Below are 13,416 nucleotides of genomic sequence, written 5' to 3' on the forward strand. Positions count from 1 at the left end.
TCAAAAGTTGATAAGACCAACCTTGAAATTCAGGCACCCTATAACCAGTACTGGGTTGACAGCTATGGCAGTACCTTCTTTATAAAAGAGAAGAAAGCATGCATTAAAACCCATGTGTGTCAAAATAGGAGTTTTGAATTTGATGTATGAAAGTCTAGAAAGAGCTCAGCTCAAAGCTTGCAGTCTTGTGCTGAAAGAAGGATTTGCATAGGTAGGCTTATGTGTTTTCCACCTCGTCCCTGCCATTGTTTTCATGTGACAACTGCTTGACAGCCAGGAAAATGGGACACAGGCAGAGAAAAAAAGGGTCGAGGCTGGATTTTCTCTCTCGAAGAAAAGAACTGACAAAACCCAACATTTTGATATCCTCACCCACCAGTAGTGGTGGCACAGTGATGGAGGAGCAAAAACTCAGTCACAGTCCAAAAATAAATGCTTCTACTCTTCTGTTTGAGTGTGTTAGGAGCACTATTAACCCTGTTCATAAGTCATGGTTTTAGGGTCACCACAGACCTATTTGAGATTTTGTGATTGTGAATGCTTGGTGGGATCTGGATTAACGATGGACGGATGAATTTGCCATAGTTTCGCCTTCAAGTCATAGAACAGCAATCGAAATTTAGGAGAAGCTTGGTTAAGCGGATTAATGCGGGAAAGGTTCAATGAGGGCCAGTTTAACCTCTTCCTCTACTTATCCCTAAAAATCCCCATGATTTCTAAGATCTAGTAGTTCTTCCCCTAAATTATTGTGGCAAAAACATGGGTAGTGAGCTTACATCCTTTTAATTTGAAGCATGTGCTGAGAACTGTTTAATGCTGCCTGATCCTCCTCCTTAGCAACAAAGTCAAAAGCCGTCACACCAACTTAAATAGAACTGCTATGGACAGATGTTACCAGGAACTCTTGGAAATCAGGATGGTGATAATCAGGTCCTGAGAATTCCTACGCACCATCCATGCACGCACTGGTGCATGTTCAGACATACACTCTTAAGAGCTTATCATGTCTGAATCATTAGTACAACTCTCCTGCTGTCGCTAGCATGTGCACATTCTGATGCTATAGAAAAGATTTATGGCTGTGCTGTTGCAGTCTAAGTCTTGTCAGTGGAAGAACCAGGACGAAAATATCATTTAAATGTCAGGTGGGTTTAGGTACTATGAAGGGGTCACAAATCACAGATGGATGGATAGATGTGTTGGATTACTATGTATCACAAAGCACGCAGAACAGCCTACTCTACACTGCATACTACACATACTACACTGCACTGCAGGAGACTTCATCATACCACTGTTATTTTGAATGATGTGGATGTTGCAGTATTTTTTGTTAATGATTGTTGCTTATCAAGAAGGACCATATTTACTTCAATCAAACTAGTTTGACAGTTCTATTAAGCATCACACAAAGAAAAACAAGTCATAAAACTTTGGATTCCAAAAAGACAAAGTAAATATCTTACTCTTATCTGAATAATGTCAGATAAGTACCTGTTTTGATTTTTAAAGAAGTACATTCTAACATTGGGTGTATGCAGCAGTGCCATGGTATTACCTTCTGTTTGACTGATAATGTTTATAATTACAACTGCACTACTATAATCTGATATTTCTGACGTCATTCATGAAACTCTGCCTGCCTGTCAGATTTTGAGCGTGCAACTGATTTTAGTGTAAGCAACAGTAACCAACAAGTAATACAACATCTATTACATTATTATAACATAGGGGCAAGCCATGGTAGTCTTTTTTACTAGAATGTAATTTATTTTGCTAGTGACTTAAGAAATCAATTCAGTATTACATGGATTGTCCTGCTTGGACAGTAAGCATGAAACTCATATTTATGCCAGTGCCTCTGTCCTTCCAGCTAGCTGCATTTGTATGTGTATAAGTATCTCACATCAAAGTGATATGCATGCACACTCACCTCGCTGCCTGCATGCTTGCAGTGTCTTTTTTTATTGTACGTTGTTATATTGGTTCAAGAAAGCTCAACTGAATAGATGTCCTCGAGCAAGGACAGTCAGCATCACCTCCATTTCTCTAGCCAAGTAAGGGCAGGGAGTGATGATATAACAGGTGGATGACGAGAAAGGGTGCACTAAAGGCTCTATCCATATCAGAGGTAGCTACAATTTTAATGCTAACTAGATATTCAACCCCTCCTCCCCTCCCACACTTCTCTCACCAATGTTATATTGGCACACATAAAAAAGGAAAGAGTGGTGGCAGCCATTGCAGGATTTTCCCCAGCGTGTGCTCCGCAAGGGATGGCTGGCGTTTCCTCTGTGTACGCAGCATAATGATTCACCCCTTTGTGCATGTCTCCACGGGGTGGTCTCCTTGTCACCACTGTGGTTTAGGTGTTCCCCACCTCCCTCTCTAATGACTCTGGAGATGAAACAAGAGCTGGTAATAAGGACATTGTATTATGTTGAAGCCAGACTTATATTATGCATGTCTGATGTTGTAAATAAAGAACAAAGCATTGCAGGTATAGCAGGGTGCTGAGGTGTATTCATTGAAGCATCTTGCTACTTTGACAGGCTGTCCCTGAAACACACACATCATTGTCCTGTGTACAATGATGTTGGGTGTGGTATTCAAAAACACCCTGAAGGTAAACAGGGAAAGCTACGTTTGCTAGTTAGGTGTTCTCCAAGGTAGCCTGTGTGTTTTTGTAAACACACATTATCAGTTCAGAAGCCATAAAGAGGTTACAGATTCAATACATAGTTGTAGCTTTGGATTCTAGAATATGCCAACCAGTTGTACAGCCTCATCAGCCAAAAAATGCTTGATGTTTGAATGCTTAAAAACATGATGAACTCCCAAAGTGTCTAATTTGCCAGCAGTTTTCATCTGGCAGACATCTCTTATGGAAGGGTGTGAGTTGATCTGCTATCTCTGGTTCACTGTTGGGTTTAACACAATCCCTTATGTTCAATAGATAGAACTGTAGGTGACAAAATGTGCCCTTCTTTCAAATGGTATGCCAAAGCAAAGGTGAGAAATTCAACATGATACAGTGACAGACAGCCACACAATGACTGGATGTTTCTCCCATGACTGAGCTGCAGGTGTGTGCAGCAATACCTGTGTGGGTTTTTTCATTGTTTCCTTTGTGGGGAGAAAGTGATATGCTTAGATAACCAGGTTTTACATGGTAGCGTGACTGGCATTAGGCACTAACATTACCTTTACATCTCCCCTTCTCCTCCTTCATTTTATCTCTCTCCATCTCCCTCTGCCCCCTTTGCTTCATCCTCCTCAGGCTTGCCAAGTTTTGTCAAATCCCCAGAGGACCAGACGGGCATCTCAGGCGGAGTTGCGTCGTTTGTGTGCCAGGCCGCCGGGGAGCCCAAACCCCGAATTACCTGGATGAAGAAAGGCAAGAAAGTCAGCTCTCAACGCTTTGAGGTGAGCACTCATGCGTGACTTTGAACACTCACACATGAACTCAAATTTACAGATAAATACAGACAGATTCAAACACAACACACGTGATAAAACACAACACACATGGGCTTTAAATTGCCTCTGTAAGCGTCTCTCATTAGCACAGATGGATCCACACATGCGTTCACACTCACAGCATTCACGCAAAGCACACACAATCAATTGCCCTGTTATTGAGCATCACACCAACTTTATTTTTTTCTCCAAGCGAGACCAGACAGGCTTCCCTTCTCTTTAATCTCCATCCATCTTGATTTATATAGTCTGCTTCATCTCTCTCTTAGTCTTTTCACACCCTCATCCTTCCCCTTCTGTTTCTCAGCTCCACCATCTTTGGCCATGCATCCCCTTGATGTATTTCTTGATATGTTTCCCCTCCCTCTTTTGAACCCATATGAACAGAAAAATATACCCCTAGGTGGGATCTCACACTGTTTCCGTGTTTCTTCTAAAGTAGCTGTGGTGGCTGAGGGTACTATTGGTTTATATTCTTGGTTGCTATTCCTTAATACGTTCCTTGTACCACACAGTGCTTTTGGATATAACTTCATACAGTCATGACTTCTAAACATAATGGATGTGGCTTTTCTCTATTGAAGAGGAAATCTGGGGTACATTATGTCAATTTTTTTTTTACAAGACTAACAAAAAGACTCAGCTGCTACTTCTGAAAAGTCTGATTTTGCAGTAGGACATGAAAATAGCCTTTGAGAAAGCTGCAAAAGTGACAAAAGTTTATCTTTTAACCCCAGATGAGAAGCATAAAAAATCAAGAAAACAGTAATCTACATGTAGAAATGAATGTTATTTGTATGTTACAATGAAGTGAAATCCAGGGAGAAGAAAAGGAGACCCCTTAAAATAAACATTCCTGCCCTTTGCTTTGCTCCGGCTCTCCTAGGTGATTGAGTTTGATGATGGTTCGGGCTCCGTACTGCGGATCCAGCCACTGCGCACACACAGAGACGAAGCCATTTATGAGTGCACAGCCACCAACAGTGCTGGCGAGATCAACACCAGTGCCAAGCTTACAGTGCTTGAAGGTAAGATTTCTTTTTGCTCACTCTTTCTTTTCTTTAACCCCTCCTCTGTTTTCTGCTGCTGGTTTTGATGCTTTTATTCCAATATATCCATAAGCAAATATGAATGTTTGCTTTAATAATTCATACATAAACATATGCAAGCTCCAAGGATTCTTGGTATTGGCAGTGTCATAGTAGAGCAGATATATCTTAATGTAAACTCCACAAGGTGAACAAAAATGCAAGGAATGCGTTTTTAAATAAGATAGCATACAGGTTAGCAATTCAGCAAATGTATGACCTAGAATCCAGTCGTATTTATTATTTTCCGTTTATTAACTACAATGCTGTATTTACTTTATCTCTTCCTCCTGCAATGAGTCACGTAGTCGTTTCTGAGTCATCTGCCAAAACAAATCAATGCCATTGTCAATATAAAAAAGCAGCAATTGCCTCATCAACAGCCTCATTGTGAGTAATGATAGATAACAGATAACATGTGACTTCAATAAACCTGTATAGGTCAATGCCGGCACATCCATAGAACCCGAAGAGAAATACTCTGCATGGACATACAGTATAAGCAGTTTTTAGAGTGCTCTCCACATGTAGGGCTACCCTCGATGCCTGCAGGCTAGTTTGACCTCTGTGGACCTCCTTCCCCTTCTTTTTCTTGTTAATGTGTGTGATTTATGTGGACAGAAGTTCTGCACCTCTCTCTGCTCAGCCTTCCATATCACTGAGCTGTGAGCATGAATTTCTTTCTTAATTGATTGTAATTTTGTCATGTGGGTGCTAGTCACCGCAGGGGTTGATTTCATTAGAAACTTTCAAAAAAAAGCTTCAGAGCTAGCCAGCGGGAGGATTAAGGCCGTCCATAGCCATTACACTGGCATTAAAGCAGATTCCCTCTCATTCAAATACAGCCTTTCCATCCCCGTTTGAATCCCATCTTTCTTACACCCACCCTTATTTTTTTTTTTCTGTCCACGCTGATTTGATGATATCATCGGCTGGGCTTGCATAACCCTCCCAAAGGGACTTTTCTCCTGCGCAAAGAAAGGTTTTATTTCTACCCCTCTTTTTCACTGTATTGTAAGGAACACTGTTGCCTGCATAAACAAAACACTTACATGACATGAGATGCACATGAATGAGATGAGATTAATCACAGTGGTAGTGTTAGGGCAACATGCAATGGAGAGTTCAGCCTCCCTCAAGTGGAATAAGGACAGACAACAATCTTACTCAACAGTGAGCAACTGTTGTAACCAGCAGACGTGCTTTGCATGAAGTTACCTTCTATCTGTGATCCTGTGCTCAGTGTTACAGTGTGCTGTGCTAACTCCTAAGTCGAGTCAGGCATATGTCATGTGACGGATGCTTTTATCCATAGAGTCCTACTAGTACACTTACAGAGCATACATTTACATCTTTAACCGTAGCAGAGCTATTCTCCATTTTGGCTTGAAATAGATGTGGAAGTACAATTAACTTTTCACAATACTTACTATTTCTTCTTTCATCATAATAGCTATTCTGAACGGCTTTAAGCAGTATTATTTTTATAATGGCACTGAACTGAATGACTCTTTGTAACGTAATATGAGATGGCTGCTAGTGTTGATAATTCCACACCTGAGTCTGGATAAATATGTTGAGATGAGACATTTACAGCTCATTGTTTTGGTCTGACAAACCAAAACAATGTGGGCTCATAAAAGAAGCTGTGGACAGCTGCTCTCAGCCTGCATGCTCAAGCAAGCCAGGTCTACGCTACCTGCCCAGAGTGGAGTGGCAGACAGCCAAAGTCAACAAGTGACTACTGAAGTTGAAGATTTTGTTGAAACATTTAGCAAGGCAAAGAAAGACAGATATTTATGTTCTTACCTGGACTCTAATAGCACTACCAAGTTATTTTGGTAGACATCCATGCTGCCCACCCTCTATTAGAATATATATTATTGGAAACAAAGACAAATCTTTATATGCAGTAAAGAAAGGTACGTTCAAAAGAACGTTCAGCCTTGCAAGTTGTAGTTTGTTTTTTTCTCTGGAGACGACTTTACAAGTGTCAATGTGTTAATGTAAGAACAGAACTACAGAAGAACATATTTAATCAAAATAGCTCCCTTGAGTCTGCTCGTCCTGAAACCAGAGGACAGCTGGACAACTCAGAGCCCATGTTGGGTTCATACATGCACTAATACACATCCATGCATATTCACTGACACACACACACACACACACGCACACACCCCCTCATGCAGCAATGCCGTCAGCTCAGTTCTATTTTAAGACTATTGTTTGTAGCCGAGCAATACATCAAGTTCATATCAGAAGCACTACACAAGAAAACACTGGGGCAGCACCAAATAGACGGAGACTAATGATCCTCCCCCTTAATGGGGTAGTGAAAGCCTGAAGGTTTGAGAAGCTGATGTCACGTCAGAATGTAGCTGCTTCGAATCATAGCCCATACAATAAAATCTGGAAAAAAAGTGACCAGGAAACTCGCTAAGCCTCTGTAAACAGAATTGTATTGTGGTGCCCTTGAGCAAAGTATATGCAACCACCTGTAGTTTCTCCAGTGAAGCTGACCAATAATACAAGATGGTAACTGTCTACTATAGCTCTCCAGATGTAAAGATGGGGATTGTGTGAAGAGAATGAAGGCAAGCATTGCTGAAAAACTCAGCCAGTCTCAGCCAGTCTTTCCAGAATATATAAAGGTTGAAAAGATGACTTCATAAGTAAAGACTTCTTGTTTTTGCACTCCAAAAGAAAACCCTCACACTCCCCCACGATTTTAAAATACATGTGACTTTACAGCCACATGAAGTTGTCATAGTACACTGAGCACCTCTATCCGGAGAGGCAGTGAGAATGGTGAAGTCATTATACCACTAAGTCGATCTGGATTATAGGTTTTAGCAGAGCAAAGGAAGGTCGAGCATTAATTATGATTATTTCATATACTGGCTCTTTATTTTGTTATGCCAATCCTGCAAAATATGGATTATGAGAGTCATACTGGTGCAGCTTTACACATGCTCTTCAGCGTGCTCAAAGGAAGGCTGTAGTTAATAAAGGAAAATATTTAGTTTGGAGTGCATTACAATGTCTAGAACATTTGAGTGGGATTTTTAGCCTAATTTAGTGGGGCTGCATTGATTTTCTGTCAGTGCTGCCAGTATGTTGTGTAACTTCAGGAACTGAGAGATTGTTGGCCTAAAAACACCAGTGTCATATTAAAGTATTGACTAATGCATTTAAGTAGACATAACTGGCAGTTATGAGTCAATATGGCTGGGTCAACCATGAAAATGCTATCAAATAATGACTAAAATGTATGTTACCAATCCTTATATGGAACATATAGTTTCAACATCAATTAATTAGTTCTGACCGTAGTTGACCGATCGTCTCTTTCTTTTTTCTTCCTCATCTTTTTCTCTACCTGGGGGGGGGTTATTGTGCCACTCACCTGCGAGGAGCTGCAAAGGCAGGTTTTCACACTAGCCAAGTTGGGCTTTAGCACGTTTGCAGTCATGAGTCTCAAGTCACTCTGTAATTATGTCACGCTGTAACAACCCCGCTCTTTGTTCACGGCGGTTCTCACGCCCCCGCCTGAGAGGTCACACCACTAAGACTTACATACAGGCCCAAAGTCAGCTCAGCCAGTCCTCACGTTGAGTAGTATGAAAGTATAGAGTCGCGTCCCTTTATTGTTGTCACACTCATCATCAAGTCATCATCTGAGGCTACAACTCGTTTTTTTTCTCAATGTGATGTTTCGAATAATATTCTACATGCAAAATAAAGTTTCAAACTGTACCAGAGAAAAAAGTCAGTCAGCCGTGTGAAGGTCTGACCTGTATGGATAAATAATGATGCAGACGATGCTGAGACCAGAGGTGTGAGGGAGGTGTGATTGAGAAATATTATTGCCATCAGTCTTTCATTCCCTGCTCTCTTCGCCTGTCTTTCATTTCCGTTTCTTTCTGTATACCTTTTTCTCTGTGTATCTATCCTTTTTTATCTCTCTGTGTTGAATGTAGTGGACAGTGAGGTGATATGATGCTGTAGGGTGGTATGGAGAGATGACCAGAGGGAACAATGAGTCATTACACTGGTAACGATGCCTATGTTCTGACCTTGAGCGCTACTCTTGAATTGAACTGCCTCAGTAAATGTCCAGGTAAATGGTGCTTGTCTTGGTGATGTATGAAATAAACTACTGCCGGCCAGGGAAGACATCTCAGCTCACAACATCAGTCTTAAATGCAGTGTGCTGCCACGTCTCCATGTCAAGGCAATATTTCACATTTTCATCGCCGTTAACATTTGATGAGCATGTAAAATGTAAAATGCAATGACTCAGATCAAGAAATGACTAAGGTGGTGTCGAAGTCATGTCGTGACACTAATGGTGATGATAAAAGTGATGAGGCTCAGTGGTGCAATTGATAGAGTGACTGTTTTCACATTTGGAAGCTGAAGTTTTTTCCCAAAACCACAGCCAAAATCTGATGAAATGGCCTCAGGCAAAATCATACATAGTTTTATTGGCAAATTGCAACATTGACAAGTCTTGGGAAAGGCTTTCTTGTAACTTAGAAAATAATTATTCCTATTTCCTAAGTAAAAAAGCGAATCAGCAAGAGAGTTAGTGAGGTGATTCAACACAAACAGAAAGAACGCTATTGGCAAAGCATTAGAGCTGCTTTTATTTCCTTTTATGGCAAACGAATGAAACGGCTCAAATTAGTGTTTGTTCTGCATTAGTTCATGTATTTCTAAAGCAAGAATACAAGTGAGTGTTGAAAGCCAGAAATCTTTAATCCAGCCAAAGTGGATTAAAGATATTTTATCAAACCCCACGAAAGTGAAAATCCTAACCCCTATCTGCTTACACACTGGCTGTAGTTACAGCAAAATTCCTCCATAATGTCAACATCAAATTGGGGTCCCCGTGACCCAAGAAGATTCCTTAAATGAGAGCAGAAATTCAGGTATATTCTAGCCTTTTCTGCTGTGCTGGAGAACATTCTCTTGTCCTTTGGGAGACAGCGGACCTGTCTCTAGAAGGGAGGAATGTTATCTAATGGTACCAGATCAAAAGCCCCATCATTACCGGAATCCTGCGCTGTCAGACCGTGAATTAGAAAGGTTCTCCTTCAGACCAGCTGCACAACTTTTTGAAGTTCCCTGGCAACTCATTTTGAACATGAAATGTCGAGTAGAAATTTGATTTTTTGGAAAAGGTCAAGCTAGAAATATGCAAGGATTCAAAGCTTCTCTGGTAGAGAAAGAAATAAGCCTTTGCTTGGGAAAACATGTCAATCTATTTTACCACTTAATTGAATCTCCCCTACGAAGTATCAATAAAGGTACACCGTATCTTATCACGTCTCTTAAACAACATACTTTGGACTGAACACCTTGTTACATTAGTATTTTTATCCATTTTTTTCAGTCCATTTTATAATTGTAATTTCAAGATGGGAAAAGAGTCTATAATTATACAGCTGTGTTAAAAACTCATTGGCTTTTTTTGACACAGTTTGACTTTTTTCAAAATGGAAATCAGTACAGTGTCCCAGCTTTACTGTGTTGACTGTATTTAGTGGCCCTGTGTTTGGTGGCAGTAAACAAATTACGGCCTCACCGGTTAGAAAAGGCCTTTATTTGTTTGGCATGCATTATAGTCCCCGGTGCAGAGGCAGAAAATGACTGCGACACAATGCCAGTAATAAATATCTCAGGAGCCAGGCAAGTGCGGACAACAAACCTGACTGGATAAACAGCATAGAAATCTCATTGCGCCTCTTCCCAGGCAAGATAAATACATACAGAAGCTATATCAGAATGATTTAATACCAAGCCCTGCTCCTTACAACTTAATCCTCTCCTTTCCTTCGTACTATTCAAATCATGCACAATAACCAAAATACGGTCTGTTGTGTAACTGCTATTCCCTCACATTACTTTCTCACTCTCTTTCTTTCTTTTCTTGAATGCTGTGTTACTGTAATGCTCATGTTGTCATTTTAATAGCTGTTCCGTCGTATTCTTTAAGGAACTGTGCGGTCAGTTTACTGTGTTTAACCCTGCATAGACTGTAAATGAAAATTATACAGTCGGTGAATGTTGGAGCTTACTTTTGGCAGAACAGGTTTGGCTTCCGTTCTAGGCAGGGCTGTTATTTGTCACAACATGCTGTAAGAATACAGAAGCCGAAACTTGCACGCACACAAAATCATTCAGGGACACGCATGCTCACGCAAACCGATGCACACACACACACACACACACATATCTACAGGTGTAGCCCCCCCTACAGTATTTCTGAGCTCCATTGTGGCGATCTGTGTCACAGATTTAATTTCTCTCACCATCTGCTGGCTGGAGGCCCAGCATCGTAGATCATATCCAGACTGACAGATACAAACTGCATCTGTCTATGCATGCTACTCCCAAGGACTTACACAATATGGCAGGGTGGACTCTCTGCTGGCCACACAATATGCATCCTTACATCCTCACTTCCAAGGGCAGTTCCTAGGTTTGGTTGTAACACCTGAGTTATATTGTAGACCTTGTTTATCAACTTATACACAAGGAATTAAAAAGAAACATGAACATAAACTTGTTTTTAACCAAGGAAAATCACAAAAGACTAATACATTAAATGAAGACAAATCAGAATGTAAATAATTCTGCTTTACTGATATTCTGATATTACTGGATATTCTTCCCTGCTCAACAAATCAAGCCTAAGTTTGTTCAATACACAGGAATGTAAATAAGCAGTTTGTTGAGATGGGTTGGTGTGGGTGGCTTTAACCAACCGCAGCAACCCTTGTTGAAGCGTCCCTGAGTGCAACACTAAATCTCTTAGGAATCTCAGCTGGCTTGATTTGTTTCTGACCTTGTGCTCCAGTCTTTCTTTGTGTGATCAAAAAATTATATAAACTTTTTTTTTTAAACAAGCAACAAAAAAAGGCAAGGAAACAGATTTCCAGAATGTAATACGGAGGGGATGTTTTTTTAAGTACAAAAATGTAAGACTAAAGTGCTATAATTGATAAGTAACTTAAATTTTTAATTACTTGTTAAATTTGTCTCTCGTTAGTTGAAATCTGTTTGACATGAGATTAAATATTTCAAGACTTCTGGATGGAGTCATTCTTGCTTTGGGGCAACATTTTATCATCTGTACTTGTCCATCAATTGCTCCATGCTTTTGGCAAAATGTATCTATGATGTTTGGTATGCCCGTGCCATCGGTGCTGATCATGTCTGTTACCTCGGGGGGTAGAGAGAGAGAGGGAGAGAGAGGGAGAGAGAGAGAGGGAGAGAGAGAGAGAGAGAGAGAGAGAGAGAGAGAGAGAGAGAGGGAGAGAGAGAGAGATCCATCAGTAAACATAAGAAAAGAAAGTGGTTGGTAGAAGATAGGGAAACTAAGAGTTAGAAATGTAATTGTGTGTAACTATGGAATTAAAGTAGAGTTTAAGAATCTTTTTATGTTTTTTCTTAGCACAGGTAGTGACTTAGATCAGTTGTTTAAAAGCTGTGTGATGATCGCAGCTTTTGTCTGCTTTCAACAACTTTCTACATTGTTGAAAGCATGTAATTTGGTATTAAAACCTCAAAAGAATGTCTGCAGCCTGTCTTAATGACTCAAGAGCGGATTTAGGTTTCTTCAACCACTGCTTTTGAAAAAAAAAAAAGTACAGGCTATTTTAACGCTTCAGAGTTCTCCACTTCCCCCTAAAGAACATGTTTGCTCAAACTTTGAAGTTCAAAAAGCAGGAAAAAGAAAATGTTAAAATTTGTGCTGAAGAATTTCTTCTTGTTCTTATAATCTAAAATGTTGATAATGCTGATGTCAGCGCTAGACTTTTTGGGAAGGCATCCAAACTTTTCCTCATGCTAAACCTACTTAAATACTGCCCTAATTTGGAGATCATAGAGAGCAGAACATGCCACAGTATGATATCATCCTAACCACAAACGTATCATAATTAGCCACCGGGTGGTAATGTTCATTGCAGTTTGTTCTCGATTTCACGTTATTACAAAGGTGTTCCAGTCTCTGTGCTTCATCTCTTACATAGTTAAAAAAAACATAAAAAACAATGTTGCTTCTGGCTGCTGTCAAACATATATTGAGACCAAAGTTGTAGCTTGTCAGTGTTTTAAACTTGAAGCTGAAGCCACTGTTGATCGTCAGGGCATATTGAACTCCTCACCTGGCTTCCACAAGATATTGGAGATGTGACAAGGCATGCACATCCATCAATATTTGCATATTGTCATGAACAGACAGGGCTATCTGAAAATTGACATCTGCTATTACATATCAGCCACAAACATCTGCAACAGGCTTTCATTATTCTATAGCAGATTTTAACGAAGACTTGTTTGTGAGAGCATGAACGATGTGATTATGTACGATGCACATATTCAGAGCGACACAGTGCTTACTCCATTAGAGTGTTAAAGCCACTGGAAATCCAAATTCACAACAGCCTTCTAACTTTCTAATTTAGGGTGTTATGTACATAATAGTAAACATCTGAAAAGTATTATGAATTACACTAGTTCTGCTGAAGCACTTATAGGTCTACTGTAGTTAACCAGACCCCCGGTGCCGTTGTCAATCAGAATGTGGGCTGCTATCCATACAGTCTTGTAATTGTTATGGCTGTTTATTTTCATTCAGATTTTTGTGGATACTTATTGAAACATTCAATTTTGATATCACATATGCATTTTTATTATTTCAAGCTAAATTTCCAGAGGATTTAAGCAAGTTATATTGTCATCTTCTACAGCGAGAGAGTCAGACATCTTAATGTGGAGATCTAAACATTTAGAAATATAAGCAAGATACTGAGTACAAACACATGGACTGTGATGA

At 40.1% G+C, this 13,416-nt stretch overlaps 1 protein-coding gene across 3 annotated transcripts in view; it reads left to right on the top strand.

Moving 5' to 3' along the window:
* LOC128369548 (receptor-type tyrosine-protein phosphatase F) overlaps nucleotides 1-13,416 on the top strand; it is a 181,655-nt gene that overhangs the window by 74,507 nt on the left and 93,732 nt on the right. For 2 of the 3 annotated variants that reach the window (XM_053330624.1, XM_053330623.1), the window contains exons 3-4: nucleotides 3,281-3,426; nucleotides 4,367-4,508. In XM_053330624.1, coding sequence (XP_053186599.1) covers nucleotides 3,281-3,426; nucleotides 4,367-4,508 — 288 coding nt within the window. Of the gene's footprint in view, nucleotides 1-3,280; nucleotides 3,427-3,995; nucleotides 4,077-4,366; nucleotides 4,509-13,416 lie in introns of those variants that run through there. The other variant, XM_053330625.1, reaches the window with a different exon arrangement.

The sequence above is a fragment of the Scomber japonicus genome, chromosome 12 (genome assembly GCF_027409825.1).
Source record: "Scomber japonicus isolate fScoJap1 chromosome 12, fScoJap1.pri, whole genome shotgun sequence".
NCBI classification, from domain to species: domain Eukaryota; kingdom Metazoa; phylum Chordata; class Actinopteri; order Scombriformes; family Scombridae; genus Scomber; species Scomber japonicus.